The 21569-nt window shown below is 45.5% G+C and overlaps 1 protein-coding gene and 1 long non-coding RNA gene across 4 annotated transcripts in view; one reads left to right on the forward strand and one right to left on the reverse strand.

The window, feature by feature from the left end:
- Positions 1–916: 916 nt before the first annotated feature.
- On the reverse strand, positions 917–6956 carry LOC131592045 (uncharacterized). Of its 3 annotated transcripts, none has more exons than XR_009280510.1 (4): positions 6936–6956; positions 4385–4520; positions 3025–3153; positions 917–1816 (listed from the first exon to the last, which is right to left on the reverse strand). It is a non-coding gene; the product is annotated as an uncharacterized LOC131592045 (long non-coding RNA). The 3 variants fall into 3 exon arrangements; XR_009280508.1 differs by lacking the exon at positions 6936–6956 and adding an exon at positions 5580–5803; XR_009280509.1 differs by lacking the exon at positions 6936–6956 and adding an exon at positions 5580–5803 and having other exon boundaries at positions 3025–3165.
- The window catches only part of LOC131592044 (aldo-keto reductase family 1 member D1-like), a 39652-nt gene continuing 24024 nt past the window's right edge, over positions 5942–21569 (forward strand). Inside the window, exon 1 of the mRNA XM_058863289.1 lies at positions 5942–6258. Within this exon, the coding sequence (XP_058719272.1) occupies positions 6166–6258 (93 nt within the window). The 5' untranslated portion in view covers positions 5942–6165. The remainder of the gene's footprint in view (positions 6259–21569) is intronic.

Raw genomic sequence — 21569 nt, forward strand, 5'->3', positions numbered from 1 at the left:
CAGGCCAGACTAACTGAGGTGAGATATGAGGACACTTACTCAGGGCCAAAGGTTAATGCCTCCCCACATGACAGGGGTCGGTATCTGAGGAATCCAGAGGCCACCACATAGCTACTGACCTTTGGCTGGGGATCTGAGAGGCAGCGCTCACCAGCTCTCAGGTCACTCATGTGCCAGAGCAGACAGTCAGGAGAAAAAACTAAGGCACTGTTCTAGAAGAAAGTGATATATCAGTAGAGTGTCAGGGGTAGGAAATAAACTGGCTCAGTTTGCTGCAAGCCCTGCTAACACCAAACTTGAGCATGAAGACAGTGCCCAAAAGAGGGCAGGCTCATGAGACAATGCCTGTATAAGTGACACTGGTACAGGACTAGAGCATTACCTTTCCAAAGAATTAGGAGGATTATTTTTTCAAACTGAGCAACTCTTTCCCTTTCCCAGCAGTTTCTGATCTTCCAAAGGAGCTCCTCACCCTCCACAGGAATTTTTCACCCCGTAAGTAACACTCCCTGGATTCTAATGGAGCAACTCAAGCTCCTGAAGCGGACACCAAAGGGAAAAGGGCACATTTTAGGGGGTTGTACTGGTAATGCCAGACACTCTCCTGTTGTGCCAAGGGGAACACGGTGGTGGATAAACAGCCTGGCTAATTTGGCTCTTGTGTTGTGAGGTTTTGCTTCCCCTAGTCTCTGTGTGGCTGCTGCTTCTGGTACAGCATCCACCACAGCTTCCCTCAGTGACTACAACCCAAACCAGAGCGGGGTTAAACTGCTGAGCAGGCCCTGGCTATTTGCACAGCCACTTCCCCCCGAGGACCATCCCACAGCATGCAGCACAAGGGCTGTGGCAGTGGCATTCCAGGGGATGCCACAGCCCGGGGCTCTGCACCTGTCCCAAGGTGGCATGGAGACAGGGAAGGACTGGGATGGTCACTGGTCCCTGGGGAAGCCCCTGTGCCTTGGTGCAGCATGAGCACATCCCCACAGGCACAGGAGTGGTGGGAGCATAATCTGGAGCAGCTGCTGGCATTCTTCCTGTACCCCAGGAGTGATCAAAGGCTTGCAGTGGCTTCACTTTCCCAATGTTACTAGAAGCAATGGAACAGCATCAAGGATACATCGGAATTTCCCTTTTATCACAGCTGTAGCCACAGAGCATTTATAGGAAGCAGAAGGGATAAGTGACCCAGCCATCAAGTATTTTCCTAAATCTCTCCATAGGCACAAGTGGTAGGCACATTTTCTCCCTGTCTTCATGCTCTCCTTGGGGATCCAGAAGTGCTGGAAAAGTCAGGCCAGAGGAGGTCTTTGGAGAACAGATACTTCTTTGCAGGATTTGCAGAGAAGAGTTTTCCTAAAACTGTACATACATCATAATTCCCATCACTGCCAAGCAGTAAGTCTTGAAAGTTTGAAGGCAATCATTGGTCTTTCAAAGAAGAATTTACCAAGAACTAGTCCTTAGCAGAGATAAAAGTTATTGCAATAAAAAAAGAGCACGTCACTTAAGTGTTTCATTGTTTGCCAAGTAGTTTACATGCACCAGTGGGAGCCAGGGAAAAAAAGGTGTTTGCATAAAAACTGCAAGGAATGCCCATTACATCACACTTCCCAACAAAGCCCAGGCTGTTATCCTGGCAGTGATCAGCCTCATTGTGCAACAAACATCACCAAAGGGAAAAGATCACAAATGCTTCCATATGAGGAATCCCTTGGTCACTAAATGAAGGAATCATGAAGGCAGTGTAAGGGACCATTCTTCTCATCAGGTGCCCTCGAGAAGTATATTGGGATATATGGATGATTATTGTGATAATCTGTGAAAATAGAATAAAAGATGCTACAATTTTTTTTTTTTTTTTAAACAGAGAAGTGTTCTTCAGTTCAGCTTATATCGTTTGTGGCAGAAGTAGCAAGAACTAAAAAAGCAATCACACTTCATGTATAGGCCCTCTACTAAGCACACACACACCTTATTTCTTGGAGTTTAAAAATGAAGCTAGAAGTTTTCCTTTATATGTGTTGCTTTATTATCGGTAATGGCAAAATAGAAAATAAATATTAGTCTTGCACATGCTACCAAAATCTCTAAGCTAAATAGTTGAAAATACATATGTAAATATCCCACATGCAGGACAGACACATGCTATTTTATGTGAGTTATTAAAGGACTAGGCTGAAAATATGCAGACTTTAAGACCGTGTTTTAAGAAATTTTAACTAAAAACACATGCAGAGTATACATTCTAGCAGATAATTACACAGAGTGGAGCACGACTCATAGAGAAAATAGAAACTGTAGCAACATGCATTTTTTATCTAACAAATACAAGTATTATAAAAGTACTTTCAATTTTCCTTTTTAAAAAAAGCTCATTTTTAGGCACTACAGGTCACCCACCTCTAGAATCTTACCGATCTAATCTGCAATGTGTAAACACACCTAGATCAAGAAGATTCAGGTGAACACTATTTTTGACACGTTCTCTTGTCCAAAACAAGTAAAAAAAAAAAAAGGGGGGGGGGGGGAAGCAACCCATGAATGTCCAAGAAAACGTGAAATCTAAATTATGACAAGGCCAGTCCTTCTAAATCAATGACTCTTTCTCCTTCCTTCCAAGAACTGGGGATTCTATATTTAAAGGCCTCACACGTTTTCTCCTGTTCCCAGGGTACTTGGCAATTTGAGATAAAATGAGTAAAAAGGTGACCTCTTTACTTTAAAAGATCCCTGGCCAGTTTTGCCCAGGTAAAGAGGCCGTTGAGTACTTTCTTTACCTGAGATTTCAGCAAGTTTTTAAGAGCAAGAATCCTCAAATGTCTGACCCAGTTTTCCTGAAAAAAAACTTAGATCTAATTTTACTTTTTATTTTTTTAATCTACTTTATTTGTGTGGAGATTCAGGGGGTGGGGAACAGAACACATATAAGATGCTGCTTTTGAAATCTCTGCTCTTTACTTAGGTCTGAGATGACTAATGCAATTCTAAAACCCTGCACCATCAAGACATGAATCACAAACCTACCTTACTTGCTTCTGAAGGTGTTTTGTGTGATTTAAGAGCTTCACTAGAGAAGGCAAACTTGTGTTGATAGGATGGCAGCACTCATTACTTGCTAGTCAGGCCAGGCTGAAATGTCACTGGTTTTGTTTCCTAGAGAAAGAACTGAGATCACATCTGCATTTTATAAAAGCTCCTGAATTGTTACTGATCGACAACTACCAGCAGCCAACGCTTTGCCTCTAGAAACTTGCATTGTTTTGCAGTCAGAGTTGTTAGATACCGTGTCCTCATAAAAAGTCTGGTTAAGTCATTTAAGCTCTGAAATTGAGAACCGCGCTTCTCTGAACAGCTAACAGAAATTATTGCTAACAAGAATTACATGTGACAGGCTTCAGGCTCCATTATTTGGCTTTCTTTGTTCTTTAAAGGATATTAATTATCAACTGAAAACCTGCTAGTATTTCTAGCTTCCATAAATAAGGTTCTTTTTGGTTAGTAACTTGGGTGTAAGGGGGGGGGGGGGGGGAAGTCAATTCCCTATCTATTTTCTGGGGTTTAATTTAAAATCTGGAAAGGCAGTGGAGCAGTAGGGTAGGGAGCTAGAGTTATGGGACTTTAAAACTCTCATGTGTAAGAGGTGTTCATATTATTTGCTGTCACTTAAGCTGCAAGAGTGGAGGGAAGGACTTATAAAATCCTCTTCCTCTCTCCAACTTCTGGGGCAAGCACATTGACTAGTTTTGTAAGGACCAGCCCAGCAGTGAAGCTGGAAGTGAGGTGATTTTTGCCTGTTAACGTGATGAGTGCCCGGAGCTTGTGCCCGTGTTGGAGTGCCTGTTGTGGCTGGCTTGCCTTGTGGGTGATGGACCACTTTGCCTTCCTGTTCCTAGAAGCACAAGTCCTTCTCCTGCCCAAGCTACCTGTTCTGTGAATTATGGCAAGTCCATCAATCCTTCTTTCACAGTTGTCATTGAAGGCTATCACATGTCAGGCTCATGTACTCCTGCCAGAGAGGCTCCTTGCATTTGCTCTTCTCCCCAGGACAGGCAGCGCAGACACAGCTGTGCTTTGCTTAGCTCGGGATCCTCGGGATCACGCGCAGCTCCGGGCACGCGTTGCTGTCTTGCCAGAGCACATGAGTGAACTGGATGTGCTCTGAGCCCAAAGCAAATGAGCCAAACTGCACCCCAAAACTCCCCAAAAGATGCTGGATTGAGAGGAATTATGGAAAAGCAGGTTGTGGAGTGGACTTGGAGCACAGAAGTGAAGGGATAGGAATCAGCTGCTGGGCAGCAGAGCCTCTTCATGAAATGCTAGAATGGGACTGGAAATAAGGAGGTCCCTGAATGTCCTCTGCCACATCAGACTCTCCTCTACTCACCCCATTTCCATCTCTCCATGTGTTTGCTCCTCTACTGGAAATACAATAGAATAATAGCTATAGCTTAGACACGCAGCTGGCATTGACTTGTCCTCCTACAGAGTGTGCTTGGCACAGAGAGACGTCGGAGCTGCTCCTGTAGCAAGACAGCGGTAATCAGTACATGGGAACAGGGGGCATGGAGATGGCCACTGGTTTTCCTTCCTCCTGCAGGTACCCACAGCTTGCAGCAACACGCAGACAGGGTCCAGCAGGATGAGCCTGCCCACAGTAACTACAGCCAGGTTGCAGTTTGCCTCAGCTTCCCCACCTTGAGATGGAACCCAGCCTCCTTACAGGCAGCTCTTTGCACTGTGTTGCCCAGATAAAGCACAGTCTCTCACTATACCTCAGTCACACTCAGTCCACTTTCCAAGGAGCGTTTTACATTCAACCACAGCACCCTGCCTTTGTCCTGCAGGACATCCCAAGTGTCTAGAAATTTTTGGGTTGGGATTAGTTGACTTGCACTTAGTCCTGAACTTCTTGGAACATTCCTCAATGTGGAAGTGGCAGTTTTTCCATCTCAGGAGACCCTCGCAGATATCTAATGAGGAACACTAAAAGGGTCTCATGGTAGGCTATTCTCTGGGCAGGTTCTCAGCCCTAGGAGCAACCAGCCCTTTCCCCGAATGCAAACTAGTGCACACCTGTTGATTTCAAGAGCTGAAGAGATAAATTATCATGATGGATCCATTAACCCCTCTTGGAATTGCATAATCTGATGAACTATTACCATGCATGGAAAGCTAAGTAGGGTATTAGAGGAGATAAAATAATCTGCCAGGCAAAGACCATTGTTATGGTTAAGGAATAACGTTCTGTGAAGGCTTAATTTCAGGATGGTCTAGGAAGACCTAAAAGACCATACACTTACAGATCAAATGTGGAGAACATAGATGTCACAAAGCAGGTGGTTCAGGACAGGGTACATATGCAGAGTCGTGTAGAAGCATGGCCCTGAGTATTCTATGAGGACTAGAAAAGACGGTAAGAGATGTGTGATGAATTTCATAAAGGATATTGTCTCCTTCTGGGCTATCAGCATTAGGAAATACATACATTTTTTTCCACTGTGGAGCAGAACCAGACCACGAGGAACTTGAGCCCATTCACTGTAATTTGGGACTCATGCTGAGGCAGAGAAACTACTCACCCGTCTGGGATTTCCTTCCTTCCTTGCCTCTACAGTAGTGGGTTTCAACCCCCGGAAAGGAGAGGTGGAAACTGTTCTACACCTCTGTGGCAACATTTCCAAGACCTGCCACCCCAAACCCCGGGAAGCCGGTGCCCCGCTGCCGGCAGCTCCCGGTCGGGCAGCCCGAGGGTTCCCCGGCCAGTGGGCAGCAACGCCCCGAGCCGCTCAAGGTGCCGGTGGCCCACGGCCCTTGAGGCTTGCACGGAGCAGTCTTTGCCGGGCCCGCGGGGGTCGCGGCGGGGCCGTCCCAGCGCGGGGCGGTGCGCGGGGAGCCGGTGGCCGCGGGCCCGGGGCGGGGCCGGGGCGGTGCGCGGCGGGGCGCGGTGCAGGGCAGCCGCGGGCACACGTGGCTCAGCCCCCCAAAAAGGCGCTCCCCGGCGGCGGGAGAGAGCAGTTCGTCCCTCGGTCCCCTCAGAGCCACCGCCGGTCCGCTCCGTCCAGCCGTCGGTGCCGGTGCCAGGGGCTGAGGTTGGGCTGCGAAGCGGCGGCTCCCGCCCCCTGCGGAGTCAGCCCCGGGTCCGGGGCGGCCCTACCTGCGGGCACGATGAACCTCACCGCCGAGAGCCACCGCATTCCGCTAAGCGACGGCAACAGCATCCCGCTCTTGGGGCTGGGCACCTACGCCGACCCCCAGAAAGTAAGTCCGGGGGCGCCGCCGCAGTCCGGGGGCAGGTGCCGGCCGCCCTCGCTGCAGCCCCCCGAGCCGCGGCTACCCTCCTCCTTTCCTCCCGTCCCGGCCGCTTCTCTCTTTGCTCCTTTCCCCGTGCGAAGTTAAAGACCTGGCTCTACTATGAGCGATGCGGGCAGTGCGCGGCTCGTAGAGGAGGAAAAGGTGGGAAGAAATAATAAAAAAATAATCCCGCCCAGCTTGCGGTGTGCTGCAGCTGTCACTGTCGCCCACCGCCCCGCGCCGCTGGGCGCACGGGCAGGGGTGCGGGGGACTTGGAGTCGGGATGGTGCCGTGCAGTGCCCGGGTCGGGAAGGGATGGGACCCCCGGCAAGACGTCAGGGAGCCCTCGGTCCCCCGGAGCCAGGAGGGACGGTGCCGTCGGTTTCCCTCCCTTGCCCCCTGCGCCGAGATAGATAAATAAGATAAGGGATTTCGGACCGTCTTGCGGCTGCCCCCGATACTTTCCAAGTAATGTTCCTGACACAAGGACCCAAATTCCTGCATCCTGACTCCTGAGGCTCCCACAGCTGACTGCCAGCGGCCAAACCACTCTCAAATATTCTGCATCCTTGGGTTTAGCGCCGGGCAGGCATCCCGTCTGACCGTGCCGGTCGGCTGCACCCGTGGAGGCTGGGGAAGCACACCTGATGCTTCTTCCCTCTGCGGACCTGGGAGCGCAAAGGCAATTCAGAAGCCACTGCCTTTTAAAGCTCTCCTAAACTACCTGATCTTTCATCAGTTCTCTTTTTTGTTTGTTTGAAGAGTTGGAAAAGAGGCACCGTGGCCAGAACCCTTCTTGTGTAATAGCTGCGACGCAATGTGTGTATGTGCATGTGTGTATGACTCCACATATCACATGGTATTTAAAAGTACATTTTTAAAGAAAACTCTTGATTAAAGCCATTTACCAACCACAAATGCATCAATAACGGTGTCGAATTTTCAACAAACACAACTTCAGGTAATGCATGAGTGATGCAGAAAGGATGTAAGACATCCTCAGGACTGCAGATCTCACTGGTTAACTGTGCTGGTATTCATGACTTCAGAGCCTGGGCATCATCCCCCACACATCACTAAACTTTCGGGAGATATTTTCAGCTAGTGCATTCTTTGAATAATGGTTAGTGAAACAAAATTGAGGTCTCTATCAGGAGTTTTGATATAGCAAAGCAGAATGTTGCATAATTCAGTGTCAAAATAGCTCTGAGTGAACTTGAGGCATCTTTTTCCAGACGTGTACAACATGCCCCCAACCCTCAAGTTGCAATTTTTTGCCCTAGTTAAGAAAAATGCAGCTGCCAGCACAAGAGCTCCTACCTTGCTACACTCCCAGCCTGCAGCCCGGACAAGCCGTGGCCCAACAGTGTGGCATCAGGCAGGGAGCCCAGAGTGGCAAGTAACCTGCCGGAGCTGAGAGGGGAGCTGGATGGGATTCCTCTTACGGAGGCAGCTTCTCGGCACTGTTGTTTCCCTGCTAAGAATTCATTCTGCAGGAATTCAGCTGTCCCAAAATCAACAGAGCAACAGATCTGCTTCTTCTCTCCTCGTCCTGCAGAAACCTGGTGCTTCCTTCCTTTGCCCTCCTGTGGTTCGAGGTGTACAGCGAGCCTTTGCATGGAGCTCAATGAGCCAAAACGAATCATTTTTAGGTAGGGCTGGTTTTCAGCCCCAGGTAGGGCTTTTTGCTTTTCGCATACACGTCCTTTGTTTTCTGCTAACAGAAGGTGGGGAGGACAGGATAATGCAGGCAGGGCAGGCATTGCTACGGCAACTCCAATTTAGAGCAATTGAAGGCGCTGTGTAACTGTACCCTCAGCGGGGACGGGTGCACATATCCAACCACCCTTTCTCCTTCCCTCTGCCTTTGTAGTTTGATTTTCTGAGCTTTCTCTTTCTACACGATAAACACGTTAGAAAGTTATGGGTGGGAGGAGGAGCTGAGAAGAGGTAGAGAAAATAGCAGTGATAAGGCACTTGCCACAGTCTTATTTTCGCAGAAGACCAGGTGAAACAATGTGTTTATCTGCGGAGCCGGGCTGGAGCTTTACGCTAGGATTAGAACTGCTATTTGAGTCTAGGAACTTGTCACAGAGAGCAGCTGGGGAAACGCAGCGGCAGCAGCGTGCCGTGGGATTTGTAGCAGAGTTGTGCTGCTGGTCGGTGATGGGGCAGGACGTTTAAATAGGTCACGGCTTAAAATTTGCCCGTTTCCAAAAGGCTGCTTTGCTGATAAGGGGGGTGGGGGCTTCTGTCAACTCCTTGCTGTGGCAGCGGAATGCTACTTGGCTGGGACATGCTGCTTTGCCGAGCGCTGACTTGCGCCTGGTGCAACTTCCAGCGAGATGCCTGGCGAGGTGTCTGTCCCGTTCCTCCTGCCTCAACAGCTGAAAGGTTTTGTGGCAACCCACGACCAGGCAACCCAGGAGTTTCAAGGTTTATCTTAAGCAGTGAGGCTATAAACTAGCGCTGACACGTTTCTCTTAAAATGCTTAGCTGTAGCCTTTTGTGGCTGAATTGCTTAAGAAGCAGCATCTGAGCCACCCATTCTCCAGTGGTGGGGGCAGGCAGCTGGTGGTAGCAGCAGCTCAAGCCAGCCCCAGCACCCTATTTCTGCTCATGAGTCAGATCCCTGCAACTTCCAGTTATTTTGTGCTTTGATATAAAATACAGAGCCATTCATTTGTCAGATTATTCATCTTGCTCTTGATGACAGGTTTTTGATTTTATACTAGTTTGTTGATTTTTTTTTTCCCCCCAAAGGTTATTCACCCTGGCACCTCCGTGTCAGAGCAGCTTGTCCAAAACAAATCTGTTTTCTCAGCGTCAGGCTGTAGCCCAGTAGCTCATAATGAGCCCGGAGTGTTCTTCCTGAAGTGCAGGAATGTGCTCGCTGGTTAAGCCAACCAGGCAGATTTAGTTAGCCATGGAACAGGGAAATCTGCTTCTCCGGCAGCAGCCGGTTAGAAGAAAACAAAGGCAGGAGGCCAGCTTTCACGTTTCAGGCTTTGTCTGCATAAACTGAACAGCAGTGCCTTCTGAAATGTGTCAGCAGCTTGCCTTGCTCATCTTAAATAACTTAATTGTTCTCCCAAAGACAACTTTGGGTGATAAGTCATGCTTCTCTGGTTGTGAAATACTCAACAAAAAATACATCTATTGACAGAAAGGTTCCTGTACAAGTTTACTGACTGAAAGTAGTACATCACTCAACAGGAGCGGAGCTGGACCACTGTGGAAAAGCTCTGTTTGATAATCAGACCCATTTTAATCGAATGCTCTTTCCCCCTAGATGTAAGAGCTTTTCTTCTGACTGGGTAGAGGCTGGGATGACAATTCAGCTAATTCTTTGAGGCTAAAAAGTGCAACGTTGGGGGTTTCTTTTTGCTTTACTCTCCTACCACAGCAAGAAAGTACAAAGAATCCATTGGCTATCAATTCATCTGCTAACAGGAAGAAAGGAGTCTTCTCTGGGTCACAGAATAGAATTAGTCATAAACTTGGGTTATTTATTTAAGAGAAGCACAAAAAATATTTTTTGCAGGTTTAATTGGTGTTTCCTGTCCTTATTTTAAAATAAAGGAATGCAATAATTGCATAACTATTAAGCTTAATTTTCTTTTACAGGCATATTTCAGTGTGTTGAAGTCGATTTTGCATTCTCCTTCATGTAAGGAAGGAAATGTATGATTTGTATTAATTCTTGCCTACATAAAAAATTTGGCTGTTTATCCTACCAAGGATGGACTCAAGTGAAAAAGTGGAAATCTCAGTCACTGACTCCTTCCTCTGTTCTCTCCCCTCTTCCCCAAATGTTCCTTCTCCTCATGGGTTTGGGTGGGAACTGTGAATCAGGCCTACCAATGCACTCCAGACAACTTTAAAATTTGAGGCCAATTCTACCTCTGTTTGGCTCTGTGGATCCTTCTGGCAAAGCCCTGCGAGTGCAGGAGCGGCTCTGCCAAGGCTCCAGCAGATGCATCATGTCTAGCTCCCCCTCCCTGAGGGCCCCCAAGCCGTTGACCCAATTCTCCAGGGTATTAAATAGATGGGGGGGAGGAGGGAGAGGGCAGCCCCATAGGGGAGGGTGGTAGAGGAGGACAGGCCCCTGGATGAGCCCCTGGAATTGCCCTGTGCTACATCAGAACCAGACCAGTCCATGGCAGGCTCCCACCACCTCCCAGCACTGATTCTTAGTTCCCAGCACAAACCATCGAGTGGTACTGGTACCCATCTGGAAGCAGATGAAGTGTGGGGATGAGCAGTCTTAAGAGGGGAAAGGTGCTAAAAACACTCCTAAATCCTGGAAATCCTATGCCTCGTTAAAACTGAACTTATGCCTGCTTCACTTTATAACTCATCCCTGTCAACACAGCTAAGATCATCAGTCCAGTGTCTCCACATAAATACTCCCTGTTTCCCTGGAAGGTCAAGGGGCCTTGGCCACAGCTCCTCTCCTGCCTTCCTGTTTTGACTGAGGGAGGACAGGGCTTGGAGAGAAGGTTGTAGCAGCCACATTGTACACAGGCGCTACTTCTGAAACATAAGACTGGGCAAAGCACTCAAGAATAGCACTGGGTGAGGGCTGTTGGCAAGTTGCGACTTAGCTAAAAATGAGGTTCTGAGGTAGCCAAATCCATTCATAAACTGGAAGCAGTTTTGTGGAATAGTTTCAGGCAAAACAAATGGCAAAGCATTTCATTTTGGGCACTGGCAGTACAAGCTGAGGAATCAAAGAATTATTAAAGCACTTGGAGGTAGCAGTTGCCTTTCCCTGAATAGCCCACTGGTAAGGGAATCCACATGGGTGGTGAGAAACCAGATTCAGTCCTCCTCAGCCTCTGGGGATTAAATTCATATCAGATAGCTCAGGGAAATAACATGATTGTGGGGTAGGTGATAGCTAGAGAGAGGCAAGAGGAAACATGCACAGGCTGGAGCAGGAGGAGCACCCTCCCCATGGGAAAGTGCACTGCCCACCAGCCCCAGAGTGTTGGATGCTGAAGAGCTTGGTATGGCATCCAGCCAGGAGGAAGAGAGACCCATTTCCCCAAATCTTTAACTACCACAAAGTAACCCTTGTGAGTGCCCAGACAGTCTGTGTTTTGTTTAAGAAGAAATTGCTGGTTTGAATCAGGGGGAGGAAAAGTTCATCCAGGGCTCTCAGATCCAGTCTGAGTGACCAAGTTAAAAAAATCTGGTTTGGATAAGTAAAAACACTATTCTGGCACCCTGAATTACTTTTTACACCCAAGCTAGAAGCTGAACAGAGTAATTTTTCATTGTACAGATCTAACAGGCTCTAATGCTCTCATAGGATTATTTGTGTCGAAAAGTTCCTCACATGAAGATGTGCATGCACAAACTTTTTCAATCACTCTTAACTGTGCTGGCACCCCTGCTGCAAGCTGCCTGCCTTTGGAGCTGCCATAGGCTGCTGTTAAGTCAAAAGATGTAATAAGTGATTTGTCCCTATGATGGGATCTGGACCTCTGAGCTGCAGTGAGGGACAAATTACACACAGCTTAATACCCTCCCATTTTCCTCCTGGAAAGCCACCACTGGCTTCTGAAACAGGGTTGTCTGCAGACAGCAATGATTTCAGGTAACTTGTAAAGAAAGTCACCTGGGCTGACCCAAAGTTACAAAATGAGTCATGTATTGAGCGTTCCTGGGAGAAGTGACACCTCAGATCTCTGCAGACACTGTTGAGCTTCCACTTGTTGATTTCTTGCCTATAAATTTCTCCTACTCTGACTCAGACAACTGTCTTCCTCCTGAGGTAAACTTGGCTTCTGGATTTTTTCTTGAAAGAGATGAGAAATGCAGTGACAAGAGCAGGACCTGTTCTAAAGTCCAAGTATTCTTACAGCCTTATCTTATTTCCCATGACATGCTATTAAAATAAATATGTAAAGAAAATACATCAGTCCTTTTAATGTAAATGATTACACATGAATATGTGTTTAAACTCAGCAAATATTGACTATGAAGTTAGCTCTCTAATGAAGTGATCTTTATGAACCTACATGAAATTACCACAGATGTAGGCCAGAGATTTTTTTTTTTCCAAAGGTAAAATACTGGGAACATGATTTGAACAGAGCTGGGGAAGTCAGCTGGGATATTTGGTTACAAAGCCTTATTTATGCCTTGAACTTAAGAAGTAAATAAAATTCCTGAAAGAAAATTTTTTTTTTTTAAAGCTACTGGGTTATATCGCCTAACATTTCCTAGTATTTCCAAAAGACATTGTGTCCCTTCACGGTCCCTTTTGGTAACCACCACTGGCTTTCTCAAGCTCTTTGGTTTTTAAGCAGCAGTATTACCTCATGCAGTTCTTGTCTTCACGGAGCCCTTTGGAGCAGCGGAGCCACGGCTGGCCGACATGTGGCAGCATCAGATCTCTCAGGGTTGGGATTTCTGAGATGTTTCAGAGGGTAGCCTCATGCTCCCTCTGTCTCTGAGGATATCCTAAAACCATACGTCCAAGTGGAGATTGAGTCAGGGGTGAAGGGAAGGAGATACATTCCTGCAGCCCAGAAAGACAACTGTGCCTGATCTGCTACATGACCTGGAGGGCTCCTTGCCTGCCTGTTAGTAAACTCTTAGCTTAGCCTTCACACTGAACAATATTTACCCTGAAACCCAATATCTGCCACCGGATCGCTCGTGGAGTCGTGACTCAGTTAGTTTCGTGCTTGAGGGACTAAACCATACTGAGGCAATTTTGCTTGCACAGACTGCAGATGGCATACCTTTAGTGGCTGGTATCCTGGTGTTGAGTGATGCTCTCATTGATTAATTGCTCAGATTTTATTCCTTAGCTAAGTCAGTTACTGGCAAGACCCAGTTGCCAAGAGCAGATAAAGGAAGGATTTCTTGATATTTGGTGCCCAGATGCCTTGAAGATGTACAGCAGCGGGCATCAGCTTTTAGCAGGCAACAGACCAGCTTGGCTCTTGGGCAAGAGCTTGTCTGAGGAGTCAAGAAATTGAAGTGATTGGGCTCTAGTATTGCCTTAATTCATCCCTGCTGTTGGCTACAGAGGTGGTCAGCATTCCAAGGGAATAAGTGGTTTCACATATGAAAAAGTGCTTTCTCAGGTCAAACTCCTTATAACAAAGAGGTGAGGGTACACACTAGAAGGTTAAACTAAATCAAAAGGGTCTCAGAACAAGTTCTGATTTCATCAATGACTTTTGCTAAAAGCTTACTGGTGTGTGACATTTTAAAACTCCCTTTCTTATATGCTTAAGTGGCATGCTTACTACCTCAGATTTGTCTTGCATTCTCCTTTTTTCCTCAACCATACAACTTTTCTGTTCTGCCACTGGAGCAGTCTTTCTCCATTTATTTGTCTTCAACACTTCCTTCTTCATGTTTAGCCTTGACCTCTCCTCTTCTGCCTGCAACCGCCTCTTGATGCCTTAGTTCCTGCTGGCTCCCTGTAGTCTTGTGTTATACAATGGAACATTTTTGGCTTGCATAAATCCAAGATTGCATCTTTATCTCATTAAGAAAGGAACCCTAAGTCATATAATTAGAAAAATCAGGTAATTAGAAGAGGTAGATGGTTTTTTTTCCTGAAATGTGGCAGACTCAGAAACTCCTAGCTTTTGTGTAAGAACGGTATTTTAACCAGATTTGAACTTGATAAAATGCTTACCACATTGTCAACCTGGAGGAAAGATTCTTGCATGCAACTTTCTTGAAGACACAAACTCTGTTCCTAACACTTTGATTTGCACAAAACCCATGGTTCTAAGAAATCATTGAATTTGCAAAATGCTCTTTTACTGCCATGTATCTTCTCTGATGAAATCTCTGTGGTTCTTCATTTCCATGAAACTGGAAGCTTAATAGAAAACATAGTGATAGTATTACTAATCTCTGCTCTGTGCTAATGGCTCCTGTTTCCACTTGTGAATACAATTAGTGACTAATCATGTGTAGCAGATTAAAAAATGTGTTTACTGAAGTGGCCAACATGTAAAATTCATAATGAAGAAGAACCCAGCCTTGTAGATGAGTGTGAATGAAAGACTAACTTTATAGCTACAAGGTTCATTAACCAGGGGAGGACTTCTAAGCAAAATGGACACAAAATTGCTGGTCCTGGAAAATGGTGAATTTTTTAGTTTGCTATAAGGAGCAGATTGTGCTCAGAACAACTTCTTCCTCTCATCCCAGCCACTCCAGCATGCCTAAAACAAAACCCCTTTTTCTTTAAATGATAGTACCTCTAACTTTTGATGACATCTCAGCTGCTACATGAAAACATTTTCAGACTGCTCCAGGACCAAGAGAGCTATCCCCACGCAGAGCCGAGGACTTGCACTAATGAATCTATTAACAACCAGATAATTGCCTGGCCTTGTGCAGTGATGCCTAATCCAAGCAGAGGGGCTGTCTCTTGCACCATGCCATTTGGCTTCCAAGCATGGTACCAACACGTGCAGACTTGGACACAGCAAGAGCGCTCCATAGGAAAATGGTCCCAGAGCAAGGGCGCCGTTAGGAGGTGACAACTTTGTCTGGGAGTCAGGACAACTTTTGGATGGTGGATATCAGGTGCCAACACGACCCACCAAACTATGTGTCTGTCTGTGACACAGTGTAGAATTGTGTTTAATCAGTCCAGATCCAAAACTAATAGAGAGTTAATCCAGATAAGCTTTTAGGACAGTAGCACTACTCAAAACCAGTCACAGGGATTCTTATTTGAAAAGTAACCAAACAGAGAACAGACCTTTTCCATTCCATAGCTGCATGCTGCAGTGACAAGCACTAGCTGTTTCAATATACCCCTCTTCCAAAAACTACAAAGTTAGCTGTTACCAGTGCAATAATACTAATCCAAATATTGACACCCAAAAAATAGTACTTTTATTCTTCTCTTTTCCTATGGCTTTCTAAATGTGCTGGGGGTTTTTAAGCCTGCTCAAAAGCCACAGGGAAAACCATTCTATCTAAATAAAAGTTAAGAAGATTGTTTTACAGAAGATGAGACAGGGAATCACTGGCATTGTTGAAGAGGGGAAAAACTGAACCCCTATGAGTGAGTAATTGGGATTACCACAACTGAAAGATACGCTTTTTGGCAAGAACATTTAGAGCCCAATTTTCCAGGCAAAGCTCCATTTATAAAATGTCCCTGACCGACTCCATACAATAAATATGGCTGTGCACTCCTATGTGTCCCTGATTCCCCACAGTTCTCCAAAAAACAGTGTAAGCATGTTCTTGCAGCTCATGTGGGAAGCAAACATCTGGATTGTCTCTTTGGTTGACCTAGGAGGCCAGATTTGTCAAAACTTGAAAGCACAGTGCAGAAAATGCCTCTCTAGGCTTCAAAGCCAACTCTTGTTGGTTCAGCTAACTAGGTGGTGGAATTCCCCAAGTTTTACATGTGCCTTTGCAAACACTTCTTCGTACTGGCGCCAGAAACCTCTCCCCTTTAACTGTAGGGAATGAAGCAGAAGAGCTACTGGCAACCTTTTCTTCTCTTTTATTGCACAAGCTGGTGCTTTATCTTCCGCTTGTACCTCACACATCCCTGTGATTGCATTGCTTGTCTGAAGGGTATTTTGATAGCACCCACCCTCCCGGATAGATCCTTCTTTCCAGGGCCAGCCAGCTGGCTGTTGTGTCCTCCAGCTCTTCAGGAAACTTTCCCAGTCCACCCCACTAGCGCTCTGAGCACAGAGACCCAGGTGTGCACACCATGTGCTTGGTTTGCTTTAATCTTCTAGCTGCCAGCAGAAAGGTATGGCAGCTCTTTAGCTTCACCTTGCATTAACTGATTTTGTATCAAGTGAAAAGTTGCAGCATTCCTAAAACTGAGGATTCTGCAAACAAGTGTTAAAAATAACTCCAGCACCCTCTGCCAGCTACAATAATAAGGCTTTCCTGAAGACAGCTTTGGCTAAATCCTAGAATAACAATGTCACAGGAATTCTAGAAATGCTAAATCTGCAGTTATGCAATCTAATTTCTGTTGTATTGACAAACCACATGCTTCAGGTCACTGATAGAGCATCAAGTTAGAGGAGAAAGGCACCCCTTTTCCACCTTCATTCATGGTGTGACACAAGACCACAAGTGACACCATTCCTCGCATCTTCTCTGTGCATATTTGATGTCCTCCACCTTCCAAGTCAACACAGTGCATGACAAAGTGAAGTTCTGGGCCAGCAGAGCAGCCTGGTGCTCTTAGCTGTGTTCTCTGCCCCCATTCCCAGCTCTACCTGCTTTTGCAGAGAACCCTTTGCTGGGTTTTGCTTCCTGGACGGTGGCTGCCAATGCTTCCGGGGGATGAAAGCCAGATTTTCCTGTGTGTGAGAGAGAGGGATGTGCTGGCGGTTGCATTTTCCAAGAAAGAGGTGTACAGTACAGCTTCTCTTTTACAAGATTAAACAATTCTAAGAATGTACCCTTGTGTGGCTCAATATCCTCTGGCTTTGTAAACTCAACCTGTGCTTTCCTGCAGGGCCTTCAGTACACATGCTTTCTATGCTGTGTTCTTAACATCTTAAGCCAATCCTTTTTGCCAGTTTGTCCAGAAAACAGGCAAATGGAAATAAGCATTTGGGCTTCTAGAAACTTGCATAAGAATCTGTGTGTCAGTGCCGAGCTCTGATGAAGGAGGCTCTGAGCCCAGGAATGTACCTACTTTCTCCTTCCTGTATTTAGCTGACTAAGATTCCTAAACAGCGGCACCACATCCTAAATTATAGGTTTGGACTGGAGCACTTGGCCCATGGCTTGGATGTCTTGTGTAATTCTGCTGCAGCTAAACTCAGATTTTTCCAGAAGATTGCCCTGTGTCTCCTAACACATCAGGAAGGCTTTTTCTCCCAGGGTCCTTATTCCCAGCTGAGAGACTGCAAAGCATTGCACTAAACAGGTGAGATGCTCAGGACTAAGGTAAAGGGCTTCTTCCCTCAAGTGCTGCTTCCTCTGCACTCATGTGCTGCTGACACTGGTGCAACTCTGTGAAGTTGCTCCTATAAAACAGGGCAGAGCAGAATCTGGGAGCCTGAGTCAAACTGTTTTCATTTACCATACACACTAATAAAGAGCAAATGACGATACTGATGTCAAGACATAAGAACAGTGACTGCAGTAGCAGTTCACATTGTTTTGCAAGATTATAATCTACTGCCAGTGTGTCCTGTTAGCTTTGTCTTTGGAAATAACCCTCTTAACCAGCTGGGAAGCCAATGGAAATTGCTGACCAGAAAAAGATGCTATAGAAAAAGCAAAAGAATTGGAGGGTAGCTGAACTGTGACATTAAATAACAGTAATAAGTCAGGCAACCACTAACACTGCTGAGCAAATACTGTTCTACTTGAGTGGGAAGAGAAAAATTCATGGGTATGCCTGCACAAAAATATTCTCCTGTGGCTTGGTCATGTGCACTCACAAACAAAACTGAAGCTGAACCATTTGCTATGGTAGGGAGAATAGTTTTTGACAAAATGGGATGTGACGGAAGGTGTCTGGAATAAACATTAAAAATTAGGAGAGTTTATGGTCTCAGAGGAAAAAGAGCGCAGACCCTTTCAGATAGACAGAATTGATGAAGAACATTGCTTTTTCAGACTCACAGAAAGTGGTAAATGGCCAGTTGGCTACTTCATCTGTGGAGAAGGAGCCAAATTGCTGCTTCCTTTCTTTCAGAGAAGGTGCATATCTGAGTCTGCTCCCCCAGCCCTTCTGTTGGATTTATTTATCATGGAGCCTGAAGGAAACAGATACCAGTTAAATCTGTCATGCATGATGGTAAATCAGACGGTTTACAAGCTATTGATTGATAGAGGGAATAATTGTGCTCTTGTTTCCTTAAACTTTATGATCTTAAAAATAACACAGATCTATTGAAGAAATTTATTAGCGATTGAGCAAGTCCTCCTAGTCAACCAAGCAGTTATTCTTTTATCATAAAACGTGATAAATTTGATATGGTTCTTTGGCATAAATTAGGGACTGTCTGCAAAAGCACTGAAGAAAAATATCTGACTTACTGTGCACAAGTGGTTATAAAACTCCAGTTCTAGAACGAGTCCTTGATCAAAGTAGCATAGTTGCAAGGCACGCTGATTAGAAGCTGAAACATTAATTATGGTGAAGGATCAAGAACACCTCTTATCTATGCTTAAATAAAAAGTAGTAAAGAAGCAGAGATTTGTCTTAAGGCCAAAGCTAGAGAGTCCTGAATTACTACTAACAAAGCATAAAGGTTTATGACAGAGAAACCTTTTATTACCTCATCTACTATTTGTACTACTCTAAAAGTGAGCCCTGCTCATTCAGGAATGGTGCAAGAATAAAGGCCTATCTGGAGTGAGTTGGCAGCATAGGCAACTGCATTTTAGGTAATGTACTAAGGGAGTATAACCCACAGGAAGGAGGGGGAAGTGGTCTGGGGTTCTGAGTACAGTAAGGTGGCTGCCCATGGCCAAACAGCCTGGGAGGTGTGGTTCCATCAGCTGCTGTGATAAGTGGTGCTGACCCTTATACTGCATAGATGCATCACAAATTTCTATCTGCACTTAAATAAAAGTTGGTTTTCAGTTGGTAACCTTTGATCTGGTCACTACTGAAGACCAGTGAAAAACAGAAGAGATTTAAACACCTCAGACTGAGCAGCAAAGTAGAGGGGAAAGATCCAGGTTTGTGCCTTTTCTGATGGAAAGATGGATGAGCAGCGGTGGTCTGAGTCACCCAACTTTGGTATGGCCTGTCAGGAAATAATGGAATAAGATACAACACCTAAAGCAACACTTCTAAAAAGTGGCAATATCACAACATAACTAGCCTGTGCAACTCATCAGCACAGTTTACCACAGCCCATTACTGCAGGATTTGGAAGGATTAAATATGTGAAATGCCAGAAATGATAGTTTCTCCATTAGAATGAAAATAAACATATGGTATAAAGTTTCCAGACTCACAGATGTCTCAGACCTCCAGCTGGGATGGTTCAATAGAGGTAATATTTTCCAAAAACTGTTCCCTAGATTGCTTTGCATTTTTATATGAAGCACCTTAGACCAGAATCTGTCAGAACTAATATACCACATCAGATGAAATGGACTAGTGCAATAAAAACATATTTATATATATGTAATGTACACCCATCTCCGGTCATCGGTAATCAAGACCTGATCCAAAAAAAGCCACCCTGAGCCCCTAAAGAATAAGGTTATTCCTTGAGATGGAGGAGTCTTTCACAAGATTATTTGGACAGATGTAAGTCCCACGTAAAAAAATTAGGAAATTCACAGAAGTTGAGCTCTAACACGTCAACGGATTCAGGCAAAAGCAGATGCAGTAGCTGCAAGTGTTTCACTCTATTCTACCCTCCTTCCATGACTGAAACTCTGTTGTTCCTTTACATGTGAGACTCTACATTTTCTCACCTTTTCCTTCTGCTTTTCTTACTGACCAAATGGGCCCTGGTGACTAAAGATGCAACTCAATAACCAACGTTTCCTTGCCTGGTAGAGTTTCTGCATCAGGAAATAATAGGAAGCTGTGTTCGTGCAATCTCTTAAGAGTGTGAAGAGGGAAAATTCTAGTACTGGGTTCATATCCCATTTTCAGTCTCTTCAACACATGGAAAAAGTAAAAAAAAAAAGACATTTTAATTTTTTTCAAAATCTATATTATGATAATGCATCACTGTCCTCTAAATGTTCTGCTTTCATACATTTGAATGGCAAAAGTCAAACAGGCTGAAGAAATCCAGAAGACACACTGTTTGCAAAATCACATTTCAGAGAGAAAAAACACTGATAGCACTTTTGGAAATATACTTGACTTTCAGATAACTAATAATCACTTAGGCTTGAGCTTACAGCTGAGCCCTGTTGCTCTGTGCTAGTCAGCCTGAGCTTTGCAACTGTGGCTCCAGCCTCATGTGGCTCACTGCTGGGGCAGAGGTCTGAGGTTAATGTCATCAGTCACCACAGGCTTGTAATACTCATGTCAGAGCTTTCATGCCTCTCTCAAATCCTCTCCTGCAGGTTCAGGCAGGGACAAAGCAGAGAACATGTTGGAGGTTGTCATTGCTCCATGCCTGGCACTTCTGTAATGTTGCCCAGCATGCCCCAAGTAAAAAGTAGCCATTAAAGTGTGCCTGAAAAGCTGGTAGCTGCCATGGTCTTCATTACATCGACTGACAACCAGGAAAGGGCCCAGCCAGGGGCTGAGCATGCTTTTGGGAGGCTTCCACAATGAAAGCAGCAGAGCACTGAAACAAGTGTTTCATTGTCTCCCTCAATTAAGCACACAGTATTGCATCATCACTGCTGTAAACACTCTAGAGTGCCAAATTGTGCCGTTTTGCTTCTCGGCCCTCATTCAGGTCTGTAATAAATCAGGGCACGTGTAAGCAGCTTTGCATTTTAAGTAACCTTTAGGCACTGCGTGCTGGAGCAGAAAGTTCCTCCCAAGGCCAAACAGAAGCTGGTCCATTTTGTGCCTCTCAGAGTGAGGCAAGATGGGACACTGAGTGAGCAGGCTGGAATATGGTCCCATTATCCCAGAATGATCTGTCACCAGCCTACAGTTCTGGGATTGAAAGACAGGGATGAAGGCATCCCCAGGTGTCTTCAGCAGTCCTTCAAAGACTTTTCTTTCATGAACATGGAAGGGAAGACAATGTCCTTAATCATTGAAGCATGCTATAGCAGCTATGAGTTTCACATCCTTTAGTTCAGTGGGTGGTGGAAGAGAAGCTATTCCTTTCATGATAAACTCATGGACAGCCAGGCCAGTGGCAGCAGTAAAAGGACAGGTGGGAGAGAGAGGAAGGAGAGTTATTACTATGGTGAAAAATGGTCCTTCCCAACAACACTTACTGCAAGTCCTGCTTCTCTTCTTCTCTTGGCATTGTCAAAACCAACAAATTTGACATCCTCTCTTCATACTGTCTCATTTCCAGATGCCTCTGGCATCTGTTTTCTTCACAGGAGCAGCAGTGTGGTCTTGGCCCTGCACTTGCAGATAGCAAAATCCAACTCTTGCCTTTTGTTTTTGACAGACAGCAGCACAGCAGAGCAGTTTTGCCTTACTTCAGTTTTTCTTAAAGTGAATCATATGTCCCTGTTGCAGCAGAGCAATGCCTGTGAAAAGGATGGGAGAACAGCATAGCTCCACACCCTTGGCCACCACCACTTAGAGCTGCTCTCTCATTATAAAAAGTGTAGGAGCCATAAGTTGTTTTCAGTACAATTTTCGTGACCAGACAAATAATTTCAGTAACCAG

This window comes from Poecile atricapillus, chromosome W (genome assembly GCF_030490865.1).
Source record: "Poecile atricapillus isolate bPoeAtr1 chromosome W, bPoeAtr1.hap1, whole genome shotgun sequence".
Taxonomy (NCBI): domain Eukaryota; kingdom Metazoa; phylum Chordata; class Aves; order Passeriformes; family Paridae; genus Poecile; species Poecile atricapillus.